This window comes from Mauremys reevesii, linkage group 2 (assembly GCF_016161935.1).
Source record: "Mauremys reevesii isolate NIE-2019 linkage group 2, ASM1616193v1, whole genome shotgun sequence".
NCBI classification, from domain to species: Eukaryota; Metazoa; Chordata; order Testudines; family Geoemydidae; genus Mauremys; species Mauremys reevesii.
Window position 1 is genome coordinate 48,221,881 of NC_052624.1, and position 21,676 is coordinate 48,243,556.

A 21,676-nucleotide genomic window follows, 5' to 3' on the forward strand; every position below is an offset into this window, starting at 1 on the left:
GAGGCTCACACTTCTGAAAACATTATGCAATGCTACGGATGCAGAACTGGCTCAAACTACAGTGGATCAGATTCTCAGCTAAAGTAAACCAACCTACCTCTGCAGAAGTCAAAAGAGTTAGATTGATTTACACCAGCTGAGGATATGACCCAACATTTTAGAGACGTTTTTCCATGACATGCCCATGACTTTTTAGTGGGAGCACCAATCTTCCAGTTCACCAGTTCATCAATCCCTTGTTCTGACCTTCAGGGTTACTAGCTTGCGTCTAATAAAAGAAATATCTTGCTTCCATAAAAATAGGGCACCCATGTCCCTGCACTGTTCCACATGATGAGCATCATGGCTCTAATACTGTGCAGGAATCTGCTTATATACTGAAAATACTGAATAAAATTCCCATAATAGCTGATTTCCTAACACATATCAGCAACATATCGGACTGCTTCTGTGGCTGAACTTCAAAGCGACAGTTATCTCAGTCTGCAATCACCTGACAATGGCTAGAAAGAGAAAAATGTTAACATCTAAGAAATGGGTTGGCTTAAAAATACCAGCTTATATTTCAGGTCTGTAGATAGACTCCAAAGTTCAAAAATTGTTTTGTTCCATTAAAATGGGTTAGAATTAACATGAGTTTAAATCCATCTTCTTTCAACAATTTCTGTGGGCTTTTTTTTTTTTTTAAGCACCAGCCATTTGATTAGAGATGTTTTAACTGGTGCCAGCTCAATTCCTATGTGCTACAAGGCACTGCACAAAGAGCTAGTAGAAAGAAGTGAAGGCATGTGATTCAGCACGACTATCTGGTTTTTAGAGTTAAGCCTGCGTCATAATCCACCTGAAGATGTCCAGAAGTTCCAGGCTGCCCAAAGTCTGGACACACACAGACACACACCTGTCTCCAAGAAGAGGGGAGTTTAAAAAAACAGAAGTAGCCACATTCTGAGCAGTTCAACTACCTACGCTGGATTTATTTCTCTCCATCTTTCTCCTGCTCCACTAGCCCTTTACTTACAACCGTTGGAGAGTGTGCTGCTAACAGAGGAGATGTCTCAGGGGCTCTCAAACTGGAGGTCGTGAGGTTATTACATGGGGGTGGGGGTGTCACGAACTGTCAGTCTCCACCCCAAACCCTGCTTTGCCTCCAGCATTTATAATGGTGTTAAATATATAAACAAGTGTTTTTAATTTATACGGGGAGGGGGTCACACTCAGAGGCTTGCTATGAGAAATGGGTCACCAGTACAAAAGTTTGAGAACCACTGGTCTATGTCTAGTAGTCTGTGAGCCATTAACACAGGGGGAGTGGAAGGAGAGAATTCCTTTTCCTTATAGTTGTATACACATTTCCCTCAGCAGATCCTCCGCACCCTTTGCCTGTGATTTGGAGTCTGCTGAGCTTTAGGATATAGAATGTCGGAGGAGGAGGAGGAATTTTAGGTTGATGAGCCCCTCTCAGCTAGGCAGATGCTAAATTAAGATTGCAGGGACCTGTTAAAATCCTCCCAGCCCTAGAAGCTCAGCAGCAGCCACAGAGGCAAATTTGGGCTCAAAAATGCATCCTTACATTACATATTCTAGCCCTTTAGCGCAGACACCCTTAGAGATGAAACGCATCAGTACAAAGACACACTGCACACAGAATACCTGTCAGCAGTGCAGCAGATTCCCAAGATGAGTCCCAACATTCAGTCTCAGTCCCCCAAAATGAATTAAACGAGCCCTGAGGATCGACAATTTGAGATGCACAAGAAAAAAAACCCCCAACAACTGTCTTTTCTGACCAGATTTCCCATGTGGCAGGTGAGAAAAATTTGGATTTGTGATTCCATACAATCCCCCCTCCCCCCAACCTTTAACCACAACGCAGCAGGGTAGAAATAGGCATCTATTATCTGTCTTTTCATACCATGCAAAACAGAAGCAGGCTTTTTCCAGGACCATTACATTTCTATTATCTATCATCATAACTGGTGTTCAGTTTTTGGATAGACTTTTATTTATTATTTCGCTTATGCTGCCTTAAGTATATGCTGATTCAAAGAAACTCTGGATCAAAATCACCAGAAATGTATTTTTTTTAAATAAAAAAAGATTAAATAGAAAAAAATACACAAAAACACAAAGCCAAGATGCTGTGTTGGATCCTGTGGTCAATGACTTACTTTTACCATGCTGTCAGAATCTGCTAGTGGCCTGCTTAGATGTTTGTATCATTAGTATGCATTTGGATTCCATACCAAAATGATATTCAAGTTTCTTTTGATCACAAAGAAGTAGAGAATGAAATGAATGTTTTCATGAACCACTTTCACAGTAACAACTTGCCCGATCAACCAACCAAAACGGACAACAGCATAACAGCTTGACTAGGCAAGATGTCACACTACATTAATATTTCAAGACTAAAATCTTGCTCTCTTTTTACTACTACAAATGGTAATATAAATGCTATCGTTAGGTCAAAAATACAGAGTGCCTTCATATTAACGCCACCTCATCTGGATCAGTTATATGTTCTGCAATCTAATATCTAAATGTTGACACCTTGGTATAGAACAATTATTTTTTGCCTTTACAATCCCTCATTAATAAACACATTTCTAAAGCATCTATCAGTGATATCTAGGTGCAACAGTATGCCATACGCGAAGGAATTCAGGTACTTACCAGCTATTGATCCAGCCATGAGCAAACTTCCAGGGCTAACTTGTCCATCTTCATTTGCAAATGCAGTTTTCAAGTGAGCATAACATGGAAAGTAAATGGCAGAGAAGGGGATATCGCGTAGAAAACATGCCTTCGCACCCTGTGTGAAACAAAATTGAGTGATCAGAGAAAGATCACAATGAAACCAAGAATGGAGATGAGAAACTTGAGCAACATTCCAGTTTTTCCTCTCTACTGCAAAAAAAAAATGCAGAAAAAAACAATTTTTTTCAAAATTGTGAGAAATAATTACGTGTATTTAACTCCATACAAAAGTTTGTATATTATTTGTTGGTTCAATAAATGGTATTACTTTCCACTTGTTCTCTCTCTCTCTCCTTAATACTGCAGTTATTTGCCATTAATAGAAAAAATGCCATCTTGCTTGGGTAAACTCTGATAACTTCTTTAGAGAACAAAAAGTAGTTGAAATTTTTGCCATCCAGCTTTGCATGAGATTCAGGATGAGTTTGATACAAGTCCTAGGTTGGGTCTTCATCACAGAACTTCCCCTTTATAATAATTACCCCATAGAAATAAGTGTAACCCAACCTATTTACAGACAAATAGACCAGGGGTCGGCAACTTTTCAGAAGCGGTGTGCCGAGTCTTCATTTATTCACTCTAATTTAAGGTTTCGCGTGCCAGTAATACAGTTTAATGTTTTTAGAAGATCTCTTTCTCTAAGTCTATAATATATAACTAAACTACTGTTGTATGTAAAGTAAATAAGGTTTTTGAAATGTTTAAGAAGCGTTATTTAAAATGCAGAGCCCCCCGGACCAGTGGCAAGGACCCGCAGTGTGAGTGCCACTGAAAATCAGCTCGCGTGCCATAGGTTGCCTACCCCTGCAATAGACTATGTAACTGCTGAACAAAAACAAAACATATTGTGACGGAGAGATTAATGAGACATGCTCTCATTTACAAAAGAGTGATAATGTGCCCATAATCACAATTCTTACACAAAACATGCTTTTTACATTTGCAGGAAAATACAAGGACTATATTAAATTGTAGATTTAAAATAAATAAATAAAGGATCTTCAGCACTGGCTGATAAAATAATTTGCCTTACTATCCATATGCCTAATTGATTTGAAAACCCAATGGAGTTTAAGATCTGAAATATTGTTTGCTATGTTCTCTGAAATTTTGTTTTTGTTTAAAAGAAGAGAAGAAAGCAAGTAAAGTTTTGGGGCAGTAGCAGACAACCAGAGTTCTTCAGAAGAATGAAAGTAAAAGAGTCAGACAAGATGGGAAGAGGTGTATAGCTTCTGCAGATGGTCAATGAAAATTAGGCACATGCCAATGCCCACATTGCAACTGCCATAAGAAATTGCATACGAACTTCAGTACAGAGATCCAGCAAAGAGTTTGAAAACACTAAGGTTGTGATTAGAAGGAATGTGTTGCGACAAACAGGTAATGTATTTGGAAAGAGGGGAAGGACAGGAAGAGAAAAGTAGAGGTAAAAGATTTTTCACATCTTTGGCTAGGACCCCGGTGTCTCCCGCCCTGGGCTCTCTACCCTTCCAGATTCAGGGTAGACCATTTTTTGGTTCATCCACAATCCTTCCAACAGGTGCCAAGCTGCTCCTCTAGCCTGTTGGGATTATTTAGAGTCTTATACTAAAGCCATTATTAAGGTATCACTTCTCACACCAGTTTTACAAATGGTAACTTCAATAGAGTTACTTAAGGTATTTACGTTAGGTAGACTGACAGACAAATCAAGATGAAAGTCAGAAGTCAACCTATGCCTAACGGAATAAATAGTCTCTGATCTGCACTTATCTCATGAAATCTAATGATATGCCTGAACATATTAGATGAGTTTTTCTGTGCTGGAATATTGTATAACACTGATTACTTGTTACAAGTATATGCTGTTTAGCAGACAAATATACAGACACACCAAGGTGTCAGAATAACTGAAAGGAGAAAAAAATTGAATTAGGGAAAGCATAGTCTGATGTACAGGAAGTGTATTGGCAAAATCAGTTCCTGGAAAAGAGAGGAGATTTCCCGGCAATACGGTGTGGGTGTGGTGGTCAGAGAACATTGGAACAATGACTAATGCAAGTTGGAACACCACTGCTAGTGAGATGCTGACTAGTGCCAGCAGACATCCTACACAGTGAGCACTGGATAAGGCTGGATTCTCAAGAGTTCCTGGTAACCCATTATTTTGTTTTGGATGTTCAAAAATATTTAGTGTACATCACTATCTGCACAAGAATTCCTGTTATATGCTGAAGCAGAAGCCTGTTTTATGGTGATCTTTAATCTTCACATAGAATTTCCACACTCCCTTTTAAACAAAATTACATGTGAACAGACAACATTCTGCAACAACCAAGTGTGTGCTCTGGTTACATTTATCTCACAGGCAACATTCAGCTAGTGATATTTTGCAGTACGAACATTGTTTCCCTAAAGCTTTATTTTTAAACATTCTTTTCCCAAGGCAAATCTCTATACTGCATTTGCCTCAGGAATTTATTGCTCTTATTTTCTTTGCAGTGCTATCATTAAACAGCCTGCATGTTTTCCTCTGTGTTTCCTTCATACTCTGACATATCTCCACATAATTAAAATAACTTGTGGAAATTAATACGCTACAACTACAAGCAACTCTTCACTCACTCTGAACTGCTAATATTTCCCCCCTAGTTATAGCACTCTCTTCGACAGAAATAGCATATTTTTAATACCCCCAATATTATGCATTCAGGTACACAGAGAGAAAGTCTGTCAACTAAGTTGGCTTAAGTGTAAACAAAGTTGGATCAAAACTTGGATCCACTTTAATAATAACCCACTTTGGCTCAGTTCCAATATCACAACAGTCTAAAGTTTCCTCTCATCATTCTGTTTAAAGTCTGGGAAAGCATGTTTAAAAGCAGGCCTCATTTAACTTCAAGTTAATCATCCGCAACCAGCCTAGGCCAATTAGGAAGGCTTAGGGAGATTGGCCACAGTATCTTGAAATGCTAAAGAAACATTTATTTTACTTCTCACACCTTTTTGATGTGGACAACGTGCTGAAAGCCAAACAGAGTTTTAATCAGTCCTCAGCAAGTTGTTAGGATCATCCGCCTAAGTTTATTCTGGCAACCAGGGCGCAGACCCTGCCAGGCATGAAATTGTTGGGAGATCCTACACACCGCGACATGCGCCTCCCTAATGCAACTGCCAGTTGGCTCCCATCTTCAATCTCTTTAATGACTTTAAAGCTCTTAATCTTGGATAGTATCTTGCTGAACAAACCAATAGAGCAAAAGCATCCCTGATTTTCCCGTGGATTCTGATAAACAAATCCAAGTCAGAGCTGGGGCAGTTCTTTAGCATGCTAATTCCTGCTTAGTCCAGCCCTACCTGCAAATAAGGCTCTAAATAAACTATTTCTACTACAAGGGGAGGGTAATTATACTCACAAAGGCACCTCTGTGTCGGGTTGGGCACAAGGAGCCAGCAGGTCTGGGAGACGCAGGCTTAACCTAGTCTCCTGCAGTGAATGCACATTGTCTAGTGCAGGGGGGAAAATGCCAGACTGGGGGGACCTAGAAGTATTCAAGACAACAGTGGTGCACCTTGTCTGAGAGGGTTATTTAATGCTTTTGGCACCTGTACTTACAGCCACCCCCTCTTTTTCTACCTTGCAGGTTTAGAATTTATTTGGCATGTATAATTGTTATTTTGATCCTATAGCTACAAACAATAGGCAGCATGTCACTTCTTGATCCCTTAGCATTCTTCTTCATTTTTACTCGCAACTTAACCCATCAGATTCAAAACTGTAACAGCCCCCAAGTAGCACTTCTTTGGTTAAGAGTCAGCCGGCTACCATCCATGTTACAGAATTAGACATAGCAATTTTGGGGGGCTGTCATTTCCTTCATTTTAAAATCATACTGGATTAAACCAATATATATATTTAAACCAATAAACACAACTGCATGCATTTAGCTATTTAAGTTAGAGGGGGGGAAGTACCAATCTCGAATGCTTTGCTAAGTCCCAGATAAAAATTATCAGCATTACTCAGTGGGCTGGATTTTTTCCTTTTTCTTTTTTGTTATTTTTAATACAACTGTTCAAACTGCATGTATTCATGCATGAGAACTAGTATGGGTGACAATGAGCACTCTATGTAAACACTCTTTAACTTTTACTAAATATTCCTGCTTAATATGTTTATAAAGCCGTTGTCAACACATAATTTGTGTATTTGTGATACCTCTGCTGTTTTCAAAAATCTATACGTTAGCTGAGATCAAACTTCCCGTCTCAACTCCCCAAGAACCAATCCATAATATGGCAAGAATTAAGCAGTGCAGAGTTTTGGAAATTTGTGTATTAAATTCTAGCACTTAAAGTGCAAACCTTTGCTGGCAATATTTATTTTCTGATAAGAATTTGACTTAAATATATTCTAATATTTGCTATTTAAAATGGGACCATAACATTTATTTTTCGTCAATCAATATTTTAAGGCAAAGTTATTTGTTATATCTTTAGGTAACAAGACACCCAACAACATACTATCCAAAGAAATAGTGTAAGAATATGTAGTAGCTACATCCTGATATAATGCATTACAATGCAAAGATTATTTTATTAAATGTTTTGTGTTAAATAAGTTTGAGTATTATACAGTAATTTTATTTAATTTTTAATATGCCAACAGAAATTAGCAGAATACTCCATGGACCTCAGTTTGACCTTATTCATAGCACAGAGAAATATTACAGTGAAAGACAGACTGTAAACCTTGCTGAATCTTGTAAGATGACTCCAAAACTCTTTACTGTGAGATGTATAAGTTCTACTATACTACCATTAAAATAAACCAGAAATTAAAGATTGTTAAAGACACTAGCCCAACAATACAAATAGCATATTATGGGTTAGAATAAGTAAGTATTCTGTCTGCTTTGGGTACGCTTTGGTGTCGGCAAGCTACTTTCTCACAATAACTGCCATCCACAGAACACCCAGCTCCGGTAGCTGTAGAATTTGAAAGACAACTAAGGAAACAAACTGGCTCAATATAAGGGGCACAATATTTACCTCCCCAAAGGAGCAGGTGGTATGAACAGTATGATATTCTAGAATAATTACTCTAAAACATGACACGAGTAGTTCAAAAGTTCATATAAAAAGAAAAATATTTGCCTAGTAGCTTTAAATAAGTAAGGAGCGTCAACCCAACCTTTTTCAAATGATGAAATTTTCTGACCAATTACAGATTGTACACCACAGGCTTCTTATTGGTGAAACAAAACAAAACAAAAAAACCTGATTTCTTTTACACTTCTTATCACAAGGATGTATTTGTAAAAAAAAACAAACAAAAAAACTAGATAAAGAATGTCAATTATCTGACCATGTCACTAAACATCCAATCAGAATGTAGTATTTTTTCTCAAAAATTGCTTTTGGTTTACAATTATAAGTAGGACAACAAAGGCTTCATATTCCTCTTATCTCATCCATATTTAGTTCTGCCCAGGCAATTCTCATTAACTGTGCAGGTAAACACTAGAATAGCAGAACAGCTGGCAATGTAGGATTAAAAAACTGTTTCAGGGTTGGAAATGAACACAAAAATACATGGAATTTGGCCAAAGAATGGGGCTCTTTTCAAGTTGTGCATGAAGACAGGATCAGCATGTATGATTCTCTGGTTCCTAGCTAAAGTTTCAAATCATGAAAACATATTTTTCCATGATACACAGAGTAATTTAACTTGCCTAGTTTAGTATTTGGGCTCCTTAGCAAAATCTTCTCTACATTTAACAACCATGATGGAGATATTAAATTTCTAAGGTATAAGAAGAAATTGATTATGTGATGTGCTAATGTTGTTGCTCTCTAGTTCCCAGTTCAATTCTCAGTTGAATATTATGCATTTGTCGAGAATTCACTGTATGCTTAAGTGATACAGTCAGACAAAAAAAACTCCTACTGAGCCAAATCATGATGTCCTTGTTCAGTCATTACTTAGGCAAAATTCTAATAAGGAGACTTCTTCCTGCATGACAGATATGTAAAGTATAGGGTCTTTTGTAAATAGGACAGCTTTGATATGTACACATTTTTTTCTGATTAAAGAAAGAAGAATCAATGCAAATCTTTCAGATTCTTCCTTGTTGTCCAGAAATCAATACAGTACCAAAACAGCATGAGAGGAACTGAAAAGCTGGCATGCAGCAGACTGGTGGACCATTCTTTAAGAAGAAGTTTTCAAACTCCCAATATAAAAGCTAGCCTCGTACAGAAAAGTAATACTTTAGGTCTATTACTGTACTTACAGATGGACTAACTGACTGATAAGTACTATGCCTGTTCTCATCCATGATAGTTGAAAAGATTAGTTAAGGTATCCATTCCCCTTTTTGAAAAAAATAGCATTTTGCAAACGTTAAACAGTTTCAGCGTAGTTGTATGAGCCTCTGGTAGCATCTTGTTTTCCATGGGCCAATCCCTCTGCCATATAATGCAATGGGAGTGGGAGGGAACCCATTTTCCCCACCCCCAAAAGAACAATTGGAAGGAAACTCTGCAAGTGGAAACTGACAGAGAGAATCCTGTCTCTCTCTGCAGGAAAAATCCACAAAAGGACAATGGTACTTTTACTGCTACGTCTCATACTAACCCACTTTAACCTTGTCTAAACTATCATTTTTCTTCAAATTTCCCAGATGCACTACCACTGACCCTAGGGACAAGAGAGTTCAGAAAGCAGGAGTAAATTAACACTGAAGAAGTTATTCTCTGATGCCACATGACGCAAAGCAGTGGGAAACTATTCCGCTGAGAATGGGCATCTCCTCCCCACTCAAGAGCACTCAGGAAGGGCTCTTGTAGGGTCAAATGGAAAGAGGGGCAATGTCATGATGTTGCAATTCCCCCTTTCAAACCCCACTCAGATCCATGCCTACAGGAGCATTTAGCCCTGAGCAACATTACTAGCAGCTTGACAGTCTGATGTACAGAATTTAGGGTTGCTAGATGTGAGATGGCAATATTTATCAACCCTAGGTGAGCCAGGTTCAGTTCATCAACTTTATTGAGGATGGATGGAGATTTATCTGTCTGTTAAGAGGTGGGGGAGGGGGAACAGAAACCTAAAGAGATACTGCCATATACACAGAAGTCAGAGCTCAATAGGGCAAATAGCAAAAGGGTGGTTCTACATTCCATCATGGCTAGAACCAGAGTGGATGCTCCTTGAAAGGCTTAACTAAAGCCTCTAAGAGAGATGTCTGGCACCTAAGACCCCCGAGGGGCAAAGTCTGCTCACTCTGTCAGAAAGATGGCTTCTAATGTTTATATCTAGATGATAAATTCATCGGTCCTAAACAGCATCCGTCCACCAGAATTAGTTGCTAAACAGACTGAATATTTATATGAACTCCAGACAAACCTCTGTCAAAGTACTCTACAATTTAAAAACACAAGGTCAAGCCATCATCCAAGAAAAATGTTTCTACAATCCTGAGAGCGGGGTGGGGTCTGATTTATGCCTACTAAAGGAAGGAAATTCACCGTTTGGGATAGCGTTTTTAATCATAGAACTATCTTTGCAAGGACACTGAGCATAAAACAAACAAGTTCAAAATATGGAAGATCTGTCTTACCCCCATTAGAGTATTTATTATAAAGATAGTACCTTGATAAAATATCTGTTTAACATTTTATTAGTTAGCACTGGGGGGTCCATATTTACTCAGATATTTTAAAAAAACATTTAGAGCACTTAATATTACCTAGATGTTCAACTTGTGTATTTACTTAATTTAATAAAATAGTTTGCTAATTGAACTATATAGCTTTAAAAAATAATAGTGTCTTTCAGTTCAAGTCACTGGTTAAAATTCACTCCAGATTGGTAAATACTTTGGGGCAGTAGTTTCTGATGACTGAATAAGCATTATTTTGACAGCCAGGACTGTCAAGTTTTCATAGGCACTGAATTCCACAAATGTATAAAAGGACAAAATCAGAGATAAAAAATAGGCTTCTGTGGCTTTCACAGTGTGGATAAAGCTTGTCTCTCAAGTGAATATTTAGCACGGTAACAGCATAATCTGTGATTAAAATTGGTATATGTTCAGAAGCAAAACTACATTTGGAAATTATCATTATAAGCCGTTAACAAAGAGTTCTGTGCCTCGCAAACAAATATTTCCAAAGCTTCTACACTAAGTGACAATAACCTGTGAAGATAATGCTATTTAAAATAAAAAGAATACAACCAATTGAATTCAACAACTAGCACCAGCTGCTCAGAAAAGTTATTTATAAACTCTACTCTAAACAAGTAATTTGGCATTCTTTCTAATCATAATTCTAATTCATTTCAACAAGAATATGTAAAGTTCACTACCTGTCCTCTAAGCCTGTATAGCCTTAGGGACGTGGAATGCTTACCACAGCCACGTTTTCAGTTGTAATGTTGGCCCCGAGCAACACCCTGATGTATACACTCCCAATAAATGACAACAGGATCAGCTAGAGTGAGATGGCCAAAAAATTAGCAAGTCAATTTAGAGGGAAAAACCATTCCCCGTTAAGTCCTATTCAGACGTCTGTACTGCTCTCCAGGCCAAAACACACATACATCATCCACTCACATATGCCAATTTCTCCATTGTGATGTTAACAGAACAATTTAAGAACTGTATGACTACAAATGGAAATGACGCGTAAATATGGTGGCACTTTTTTTTCTTCAGTACTCAGATGGTGTTCATGCTGTCTTTTGTTTCAGGTTAAAACTGCATCGCTACTAAAAAATACACACAAATATTGCCCTACACCACCAAATACTGGATTAAGGATGTACAGTAGGAAGGTGGTCAATCCTGCTTCTGTACACAGTAGACTGCGGAATGGAAAAAACAGTTTGAGAACTACTAGAATATAGCCATTACTTTCTGTCCTGTGGTTAAACTTGTTAAGACATGACTTTTAATGTTATGGACAACGAGATGTCCTACCCTTCTATGCTTCTCTACAAAAAGCTCCAACCTGGCTGCCCTTATTTGCATAAACTGAGGAGAACTAGACTACTCACTTGAGTGCAGATTGCTCACATGGGTAATGGCTATAGTGTGGGGCTCTCTGTGCCCATCCCTATTCTTTCTACTAACTGGTCCGTTAACCTGGCAGGGAAAACTTGCTAGAGAACTATGGGGTTTGCCCTTATGCCAGACTCTTTGGTTCCTGTTGTCTGTATTTCTAAACTAGTTTTATATGGCACTTAAATGCTTATCACTAAAATGAATTATAACATCTGGATAAGCTGGTAAGTGAAACGTAGCAGCAAATCAAACCCACAACTCCAAAAAAAGTGAGTCTCTATGTTTTAATACCTCAAAAGTGGATTTAAAATCAAGTCATTTACACTCTGGAAAACAGTTAATTTTTATTATAGCTTGGGTAGGACATTAGGTTAGATCCTTAGATGCATGAAGTAAACCAGTGCATTCTAGTCAAAGGAGCTATACCGATTTAAGCTAGCAGATGATCTGGCCAGATAGTTTTGAATAATTCTACATTCACAATGTTTCAATAATTCTAACTGCACAACATTAGATAAAGACATATTGTGAGTAACTATGGTTGGAATGCATATATCTTTCCACAGCCTCTCTGTTTAGGTATATGCAGGGAACACTAGAGGGCCACAACATTCCATGGTTTTTATTGCCATATCTCTACCCCTACCCCTGTGTGTGGGTGCATGTGGGGAGGGAGGGAGAGAAATCTAGGACTATGCCTACAAGCAAACATTATGGCTACAGTATTTTGTATAATCCTTTTGTTAAGTAAAGGATAAGGATATAGCTATCTCATGAAGCAGTAAAGAATCAAAGATGAGTCCTGTACCAATCATATTTGCACATCAACCTTCCTAAGCATGATGGAATTAATCTACTAAAATTAATGTCTCTTATTTACAGAGGCTTTTAGTATTGGATTTCAATTCACATTTAATAAAAAGTTACCTTGTAGAGGCCAAAAAAGCCTAGGTCCCGTAATACAGTGAGGGCACTAACTCGTGGACCAGTGGTAATTTCGCCAGCCACCTGCAATCGGATCTTGACAATTTCTAATGGATTTGTGAAGATCACTTGAGAACCTCCAGCCTGAAAGTAAAAGGTGAAGGGGAAAGATGAACATGTGAACACATTAAACTATGAGCTGCGAAGATCTTGCAACATTCAAGAGAAAGAGGTTTCATTCCTGGTACAGTCAGCTAAGCCATTACAAATTATGGAGTTTTAGTAGTAATTAGTTAATGCATTACAATCCTCAAGATAAAACATCTAGCCTCACTCAGTGTGAAGGATGAGGGAATGGAGAAGGAGAGAGATATGTTAGTAACATTTCAGTACATCACACTAGCTCAGTTGTACTACAGTAAAGACATTAGCTCAGTTGCTGTTAGAAGAAAAATTCAGCAACATCAATTTTCACAATACCAACAAGCCAAGAACATTGTAAAGCAAGTAATAAAATGAAAGGAAGAATTAATAACTAAGTAAAGAAACTGAGATCTGCCTGCCAGTACTTAAACATGCTACTGAAGAGAAGGGTCTGGCAGGATCTCTCTCTAACAATTTTGGCACTGGTTCAGAGAACACCAGAGAACATATGAATTTAAAGCAGTGAATTTCCTATGCTTTTTACAATTTACGGATCTCCAAAATTTGATCATCATCAAAAGTCATTTTAGTCCGTTTTCAGAAATCTGTACATCATCTGTACACAGGATCATTATTTTGTTGCAAAATCTTAGTTATTTTGCAGCACTGCAAGAAGTTTATTAATCAAAAAAATCTCTATTTATAAACTGGGTTTATATATATATATTTTTAAATCTCACAAATGGATTTAAACTACCTGTAATGCTCTTTACAATGGACACATATTTTAGGGTCTTAACTAGTTCTGTTACTCTTACTCATGATAACTACTGCAGCATGAAGCCTTCTCACTTTGACTATATAGACAGATCTTGTTAAAGATTTATTCCTGCATCAAAATTACAAAGAAGTATTACATGAAATTAAGTAGAAGCAATATTATTCATTCAAACCCCAATCCAAAGTTCTGCAGACAGTTTTCCCACCACATATCAATTTGCTTAGTTATACAGCAAAAGTATTGTATCCTGCTCGAGTACCAGGTATGCTACCACATTTGCATGAAAAGCAAAAACTAATGCAAAAAATAAATAAATAGTATTTTAGAATGAAATAGCAAAATCGAAGTAGCCATAAATGAAAAAGCAGCATATCTGAAGCACTCTGGGCACCTGTTTGGGGGGAAGGGAGGAGAGGTTGCGGTTTTTTAAAATTAATAATGGCACACATTAACCATCTTCCAACAAAAAGTGTGCTGTAATGCTATTTAACTAATACACCAGAGAAACAGTAAATGGCATACACAACTATTCTTGCCTACCACTTAGACTGCACTTATATTGTGTGGTTACAAATTAAAGTTTTTATATAACCTCCAAAATATCCCAAATGTTTCCTATTTTGACCATAAAAAGAATGCTCTTGTTCAGCTCAACTGGTTTTGACTTTCAAATTGGCATAATTTAGCTGCTTCTACCAAACCAGAATACTGGTACGCATAAAACTGCTATTCCTGTTGACAACAGAAATTCTTCAATACCTCAATTTTGTATTTTATGAATATATACTTTTCAAGCAAAATATTAGTGATAAAACAGTGAGTCTGCTGCTATCAGTTTCCTCCCCATCCACACACCTCCCAAAACATCAGGAATCAAAATTATTGGAAAGCCTTTATGGCGACTCAAACTGCTATTTTACATAAGTATCACTTCATGAGGCACATACTAAGTATTCCTACATGCAATTAGACATTTTTCATTTTGAGGAGGAGAAAAATCCTACATGTAATGTGTTATATCCATTTGTGAATATACATCGTCAAAGATCTCTGAAAAACATTATTTTAAGCCTAACCCCTTTTCTCTTCACCACTTGGTTTCCAGAGTTAACTATAAGTCAGTGCTCCTGCTTTACATAAATCTTCAGCCCTTGGCATAATCTTACGTAATTTTTCCATACTTTATTTTTAAAGATCTTTGTTCTTCTAGAACAAAGATTTTTAAAAAGAGATAACACATTTGTCGTAGCACAGTATCCTATAACTAAAATTCAGACTGTTCCCAATCCTTTATTTGAAGAATAATCAAATAAACTTTGTTCCACACTTATGAACAGATTTACATTAGTGCAAAATAGACTATTTTTTCTCCATATTTTTCTACACACCTGATTTCCTAGCAGTTCACTGTGTCCTGACTGAATATACACATATTTCCTTTATTTTCACTAAGAGGAAACCAAATATCAAAATCCAAAAGAAGATGACAAAATGGAAGTTCAATTTATAAAACTGAACAGGGATGAGGAAAACTCACTAAAATGTATTGAGTAATTTACAAATCCATAAAAAAATGCTTAAAAGTGTAAATCTGAATGCCAGAGCAAAGATACAGATTCAGTTTTGAGGAACAATGAAATATATGTATAAAGCAGATGTGTCTTTCTGAAGCTGTGTCTTACAGTAAGTCTCAGAGTTCCATGGCCACTTATAACCTACACAGAATTAAGTGTTAGTGACTCTGGGCACTTACCCTTCCTTTGTATCAATTTCCAATCTGCAAAATGGGGATTTTATCACTTAGTTTCCTCACACTGGAAGGTTTAATTTGCTTACATTTGTAGAACGCTTAGGGCATGTCTACACTGCAATTAAACACATACAGATGGTCCATTTTAGCCACTGTAGATGTTTGGGCTTGGGCTGGAGCCTGAGCTCTGGGACTTCATGAGAGGGGAAGGCCCCAAAGCCCAGGCTCGAGCCTGAGTCCAAATGTCCACACTGCAATTTTACAGCCCCCCAACAGCCTGAGGCTCACAAGTCCGAGTCAGCTGACACAGGCCAGTCGCAGGTATTTAAACTGCAGTGTAGACACACCCTCTGAGGTCTGCAGATGGAAGGTGATATTAGAAGAGCAAAGTATTACTGAGAACCCAAAAGCCAAATGGTGATTACTTGTTTATCCTGTCCATATCGAAGGTTTTAAGAAAAAGGCAAACTATTCTACAGAAACAGCTTCAAGTGGCAAGTCCAAGAAAATCTCTCTAATAGTATTAACTAGAATCCCCAAAGTATCTTACAACTTTTGTCATTTGCTGGGCTTACCTTGCATACTGATTTGACCAAAGACATAGCAGCTGTACCGTGCTGCAAAAGCCCAAACCGTCAGCAGTTCACAGTTGTGAGCCAGACTGTACTTGACTAAAAGGTTCAAGATGTGTTTGTGTACATTTTTTCCACCAGACATCTTCTTCACCAGCTAAAATTCTAAGGCTGTATCAACACCAGCTAGCACTGATACAGCTCCAGTGGCAGCACTACCATACACTGGGTGTGGTGTTTACCTAGCCTTGAATGTTGGTTTCTGCTCTAGCCGAATGCCAATGGTGGGAAATCTTAGGGGGAAAGAGCCAATGTGTAGAAGGCCAGAATACTTCCTAACTAAACCATTCTTTACGTGTTTAGTATTGATGGACTTTTCTACAGTATGAAAGCCTCACAAACATTGAAGGCCATTTCCTTACAACACACCTATCAGGTAAGTATCATTATCCTCATTTTACTAACAGGGAATTTGAAACAGAGATTAAGTTTGACAGTGTAGACTAGCCCTATGCTAAAGTGCTGCTGCGGTAGCACTTTAACGTGCCTTGTGTGGCCACGGCGCCCAGCGCTTTAAAAAAACCCACTTCAACGAGGGGCATAGCTCCCAGTGCTGGGAGCGTGGATCCCAGCGCTGGGGCACTGTTTACACTGGCACTTTACAGCGCTGCAACTTGCTGTGCTCATGGGGGGTGTTTTTTCACATCACTGAGCGAGAAAGTTGCAGCGCTCTTAATTGCCAGTGTAGACAAGCCCTAAAACACTCAAAGTCACAAACCAAGCCTGTGGCAGAGCCAGGAATAGAACCCATTCCAGGAGCTGAAATCACAAGTGTATCCTTAGTTGCTAGTATTGTCTATTTACGGAACTCACTGAGACAAAAACCTCATGCAAAACATCTTCCTGTCATTTTTACTTTGTAAAAATGGTCAGGGGCTTTAAATCCATTTTTTGTAATCTCTGCAGTAGAAAGTTATTTTAATATTGCTGGAGCCTGCACAAAAAAAGGCAGAATTTGTAAACAATGTGCTTAGTCTGAAACTATCAAAGAATAAAAAGCTATTACATCCAAAATACTCAAGCTTAACTGTCTCCCCTCTATGACCACATGATCCCTTCTGGGTAAATGTTATTAAGAGTTTAATATACATTTTACCTTTTAACTATACCCTAATAATCCCCATTTTTTCTTCATTTAGAATGAAATATTTACATACCTCGGGATTTCTGAATTTCTTTCCACTTCATCTAAACAATTATTTAAAAGTACAAATGCTTTAGTTAAAAAAAGTTAAACACATTCCTTTTCACAGATCCTAACATTCTTAGGTTAAAAATTCCTTCTCAACTAATGAAGAAAAGCCTGAGTTATAATTGTGTCAATACAAACCATGGATGGGCTCAATCTCGCTGCATCCATTTACTGGGTTGAAATTCTCCTCCTTTCAAAGTCATATTTTAAATCTCATTCATTAGCCCATAAGGATGCTACTATAACATAAATCAGCACAAAAATCAATCCTGCCATTTATGTCCTATTTCAGATACACAAAGAAAATCTGCAGCCACAGTAGTAGCATCATCCTTAGGGGAGTTTGACCAATGTGTGGGAATTCATCCTAAAAGTGCTGTATAGAAAATCCTTTGCAGGTCCTGCAAACTACACTATACTGCAACGATCCAACAGCTGATGTAAAGACATAATTTATTTTTATTGTTTTTAAAGCATCACTTAAACTTACAACTTGAGTGGTTTTTAATGATAATACACTAATGTTTATACTCTCTATTTGATAGAAGGCATGAGACTAAAAGTTGAATATTTCCATCATCCAAGAATTATACATAACACACAACTATACAAACCACAATGACTATAAAATGATTAATGAGTCTTCATATATGGACAAAATACATAAAAAGTGCACTTTAAAAAAATGCAAGTTAATGTTTTCTTCTTTACAGTTCCCCATAAGTGACACTACTCTGATCTTAGAGTTTATGATTTTATCAGACCACCTCTCGATGGCAGTGTAGCCTTGTACAGTAGTCTAGATGCATCATACCCCTTCTCCTAATTTTGCTCTGCTTCCCTGGGTGGAAAAGGAAGAGTGGAAAAAGTCTAAGTATTTTTCTTTTGTTAACAAGAAAATGAGGTTCCACCCCATGTGAAAAAATATTTATTTAATACACACCACTTTAATTACACGTCAGTGTAACAAGTAACTTGTCTGTTTTATACTTGACTACTTAGGTCAAAAGTCACCTAGCTGTGCTATAAGTATTTTACAGTCATAAGTAGGATTTCATCACCACCACATTAAAAAGAATGGGAACTTCATATCTTAGTGTAACTGGAGTTTTTTGCACCTATGGACTAAATGAGATCCATCTTCACAAGTGGAAATTGCTAGGAACGCATTGAAAAGATCAAATGTAAATTCAAGCCTAACCTTCAGGAAGCAAGTTCTGTGGCTTTGTACGTGGTGTGAATTTAAATGACCCCTTACCCAAATGAAGCTGCAGACTTCTCCTTCCACAGACTTTTTCAGTAATTGTGAAATGTAATTTTAACTGCTCTGACCTCCATCTTCTCCAACCCATGATCTCTTTTCATTCTACTCTCAGCAATGGATATTTGGAGATTGCTTACACTTTACAGCTGGCTGGATATCTATTGTCACTTTGTCCTCCTTCAAGTGCCTCCTCAAAACTCACCTCTTCCATAATACATGCAGGAAAGTACAACCTGGTGATGGCTAAGCTTGTTGAGAGTTGTGATCACTACTATGGACTAGCTAACATTTGTGCATATCATATTATAGTTATTTGTTACCCCCTTCCTCAACCCCTACCCTGGACTGCTCATGTGTTCCATTCTCATGTCTTGGTTTTAGACATAAAGCTCTTTGGAGCAGGAACTATCATTTATTATGTTGATCCGCACAATGGTTGTGGCATTCAGGCACTATGACAATACAGAGGTTAAATCACTGTGGATCAAAATATTATTTTGTAATTAGGGTGGCCTATCAGGGGGGTCCTACTCTGGTAGCTATAAGAAAAATGTCAACATTTCTCAATAGTTATTGCAGTGTTGCCTAGGGTACAGTAGTAATTTCCTATTATAAGGATGGAGAAATAATGCAGTAAATGAGAATCAGTACTGCCTTTTTTCATGGCAACCACTGTTTTTTATATATATCTACACACACACACACAAAATGTATATATAAGAACTATCCCATCCCCACCTTGGAATAAAATCCCATCAAGGTGTAACTTTCTCCCAATCACTCCTAATCTTTGAAATGGAACTACTAAGACTTTAATAATTTGCCTGATAGGCTGTTCAGAAAACCCTTTGTGTCCTTGACCCTCACAAGCTGCATGTTACTATGGATACCTCCCCTCTCACACTTTTTTGGTTTTGTTTAGTGGCACCTGGGGGGCACTGTACAAACACATAGTAAAGAAAAGCCCTTCCCAGAGGAAGATAAGAATCTAAATAGACAAGATACACAAAGGGTGAGAGAAAGGAAGTAGCATTATCCTCATTTCATATATGGGCAACTGAGATTAAGTGATTTGCCCGCGGTAACATAGACAGAACCAGACACTGAACCTGAGATGTACCGAGTCCCAGTCCAGGGTCTTAAACAACCTTAGTCTCTTCAAAAGTCCTGTTTTACCAATACCAAAAAATCAAAAGAGTATCGCTATACATGCCTTTACACTGGGCATCTCCTTTCCTATCTACTGGGTTCTAGAGAGGTCAGCTCTGTCCCAGATTACTGAAAGCCAGGCTTGAAAAAAATATTCCAATCAACTAGGAGGCAAGATAGACTTCAAGACATATTTTCATAGGGGAACTTGAGGGGAAGCACTTTGGTGAGAACAGAGCTTGTTCAAAAATTTCAGACAAAAAGTTTATTCTTTGAAAAGTGTCTTTTTTTAAAAAATGGAAAATTTAATGATTTTTTAAAAATTCCACAGATTTTTCACATTTTACTCAAAATATTTCATTTACTGAAAGCCAGGATTTTTCAGTGAACTGATTATTGAAAATCCAGGGGCTCAGTAGATGAAAAGTCTTGATAACCATTTTGATAAAGTTTTGGCTAAAAACAGTTAATTGGCGGGGGGAGGATCCATTTCAAATAATGTAAAATAAAGTTGCTTCACATTTGTTCATAAAGTTCTTTTTCTATTTTTCAACCAGCTCTAGGGGAGATACCCAGATCAGCCAGCTCTTGACTTGACTTGTTTGTCCCTTCCCAGTTGCTGAGAAGGGTGATCCACTTATCTCCTGACTGGCAGGAAGGTGGGAGAGCTCTACTCTTTCACCAACTACTGCTCACCCTTTTCCTGTTTGTGCTATCTATAGAGAGGCGTGGATAGCATTCTCCAACATGTACATTTGCCATTGAAAATGTGCAGCACACCTGTTATCACTACCACTTGGCTCACTCTGCTTATGACCGGACATTGATAAGCTCAGCAAAGGAGCCAGACTCATACTGACAGGTAGCATTTTCCCAGTGTGCCTCTCCTTTGAGGGGTAGTTATTCTAGCTCTGGTTAAAGGTTTTTAGTTTGGATAGTCTAAATGGCCAAGTTGCCACACTGCGATCTCAAACACTTAAAGCTTCTTCAATATCCATATGTAGCAAAAACTGGGGAACAAGCTCCCTCAGACATTCACATTAAACAATCTATAAATGGAACTGCAATTAGTCTGATCAAACAGAGCAAAGTAGATTCCTGCTTGAATAATTTCTGAAACAAATAGATACAAGTTATTGAGATTTCTTCACCCTCATTTTTTAACAACATGGCTGAACAGAAAATGATGGTTTATTTACAAAGCTCTGACCAGTTTTGCAATGGAAAAACAGTAGATTTTCTATTTTCCACTTTACAGGTAAAACTGTTCTTCAGAAGCCTCGCCAAGAAATCAAAGTGGAGCCTACTTGATTGGTGTCATAAAAGCAATTAAGTTACAGCCCTGTCAAATATGTTAACATCTGGCTCTGCCTGCTGTACTTCTGTCTATTTTGACTACTAGTGGTATCATTTAATGATTTACAGACCTTCCATGCCTTAAGGCATGGTAGCTGTATTAAAACTGTAATCCATTATTTCTTGGTATTGTCACATTATAAGTATCTTCCCATTTCTACTAGATAACTGGATCTGAAGTCCTGATTTGGATTTAAGATTTTAGTTTTTTGGACCTGTACTGGTTAACACTAAAATCTTCAGCTTCCTTTAAAAGGAGGATTGGAGAGTGCAGTGCAGTTAAAGGTAATTTAAAACAAATTATATTTTTGGGGCTATAAAATATCTTGTCAATACAATAAACTTTCACAATACAGTAGTAAAATCATATTTTAAATATTTAAAATGTGCAGAACATTAAGCACATTCAATGAAAAAATGGGATTTTATAGTCCAAAAGGATTGTATGCTTTAGGCTTTGAAAAATCTAACTAAAACCATGCTGCCCCTCCCCCGGATTGTTTTATGATCTGTAAAAATTCTATTGGAAAAAATCAGCCTCTCTGATTTGTCCCAGGGAATATGCCTTGAAAAATATACATTAAATGAACAAGCCTAAAATAAGAGTATATATACTGCAGAGAAATCATCACTTGGAATAGGTATTTTGTGTGTGTACATGAACATGCCCTACATAC

The 21,676-nt window shown here is 37.6% G+C and overlaps 1 protein-coding gene across 3 annotated transcripts in view; it reads right to left on the reverse strand.

The window, feature by feature from the left end:
- SLC25A13 (solute carrier family 25 member 13) overlaps positions 1–21,676 on the reverse strand; it is a 133,091-nt gene that overhangs the window by 4,534 nt on the left and 106,881 nt on the right. For all 3 annotated transcript variants that reach the window (XM_039522376.1, XM_039522374.1, XM_039522373.1), the window contains 2 exons: positions 12,735–12,875; positions 2,674–2,812 (listed from right to left, as the gene is read on the reverse strand). In XM_039522376.1, coding sequence (XP_039378310.1) covers positions 2,674–2,812; positions 12,735–12,875 — 280 coding nt within the window. The remainder of the gene's footprint in view (positions 1–2,673; positions 2,813–12,734; positions 12,876–21,676) is intronic.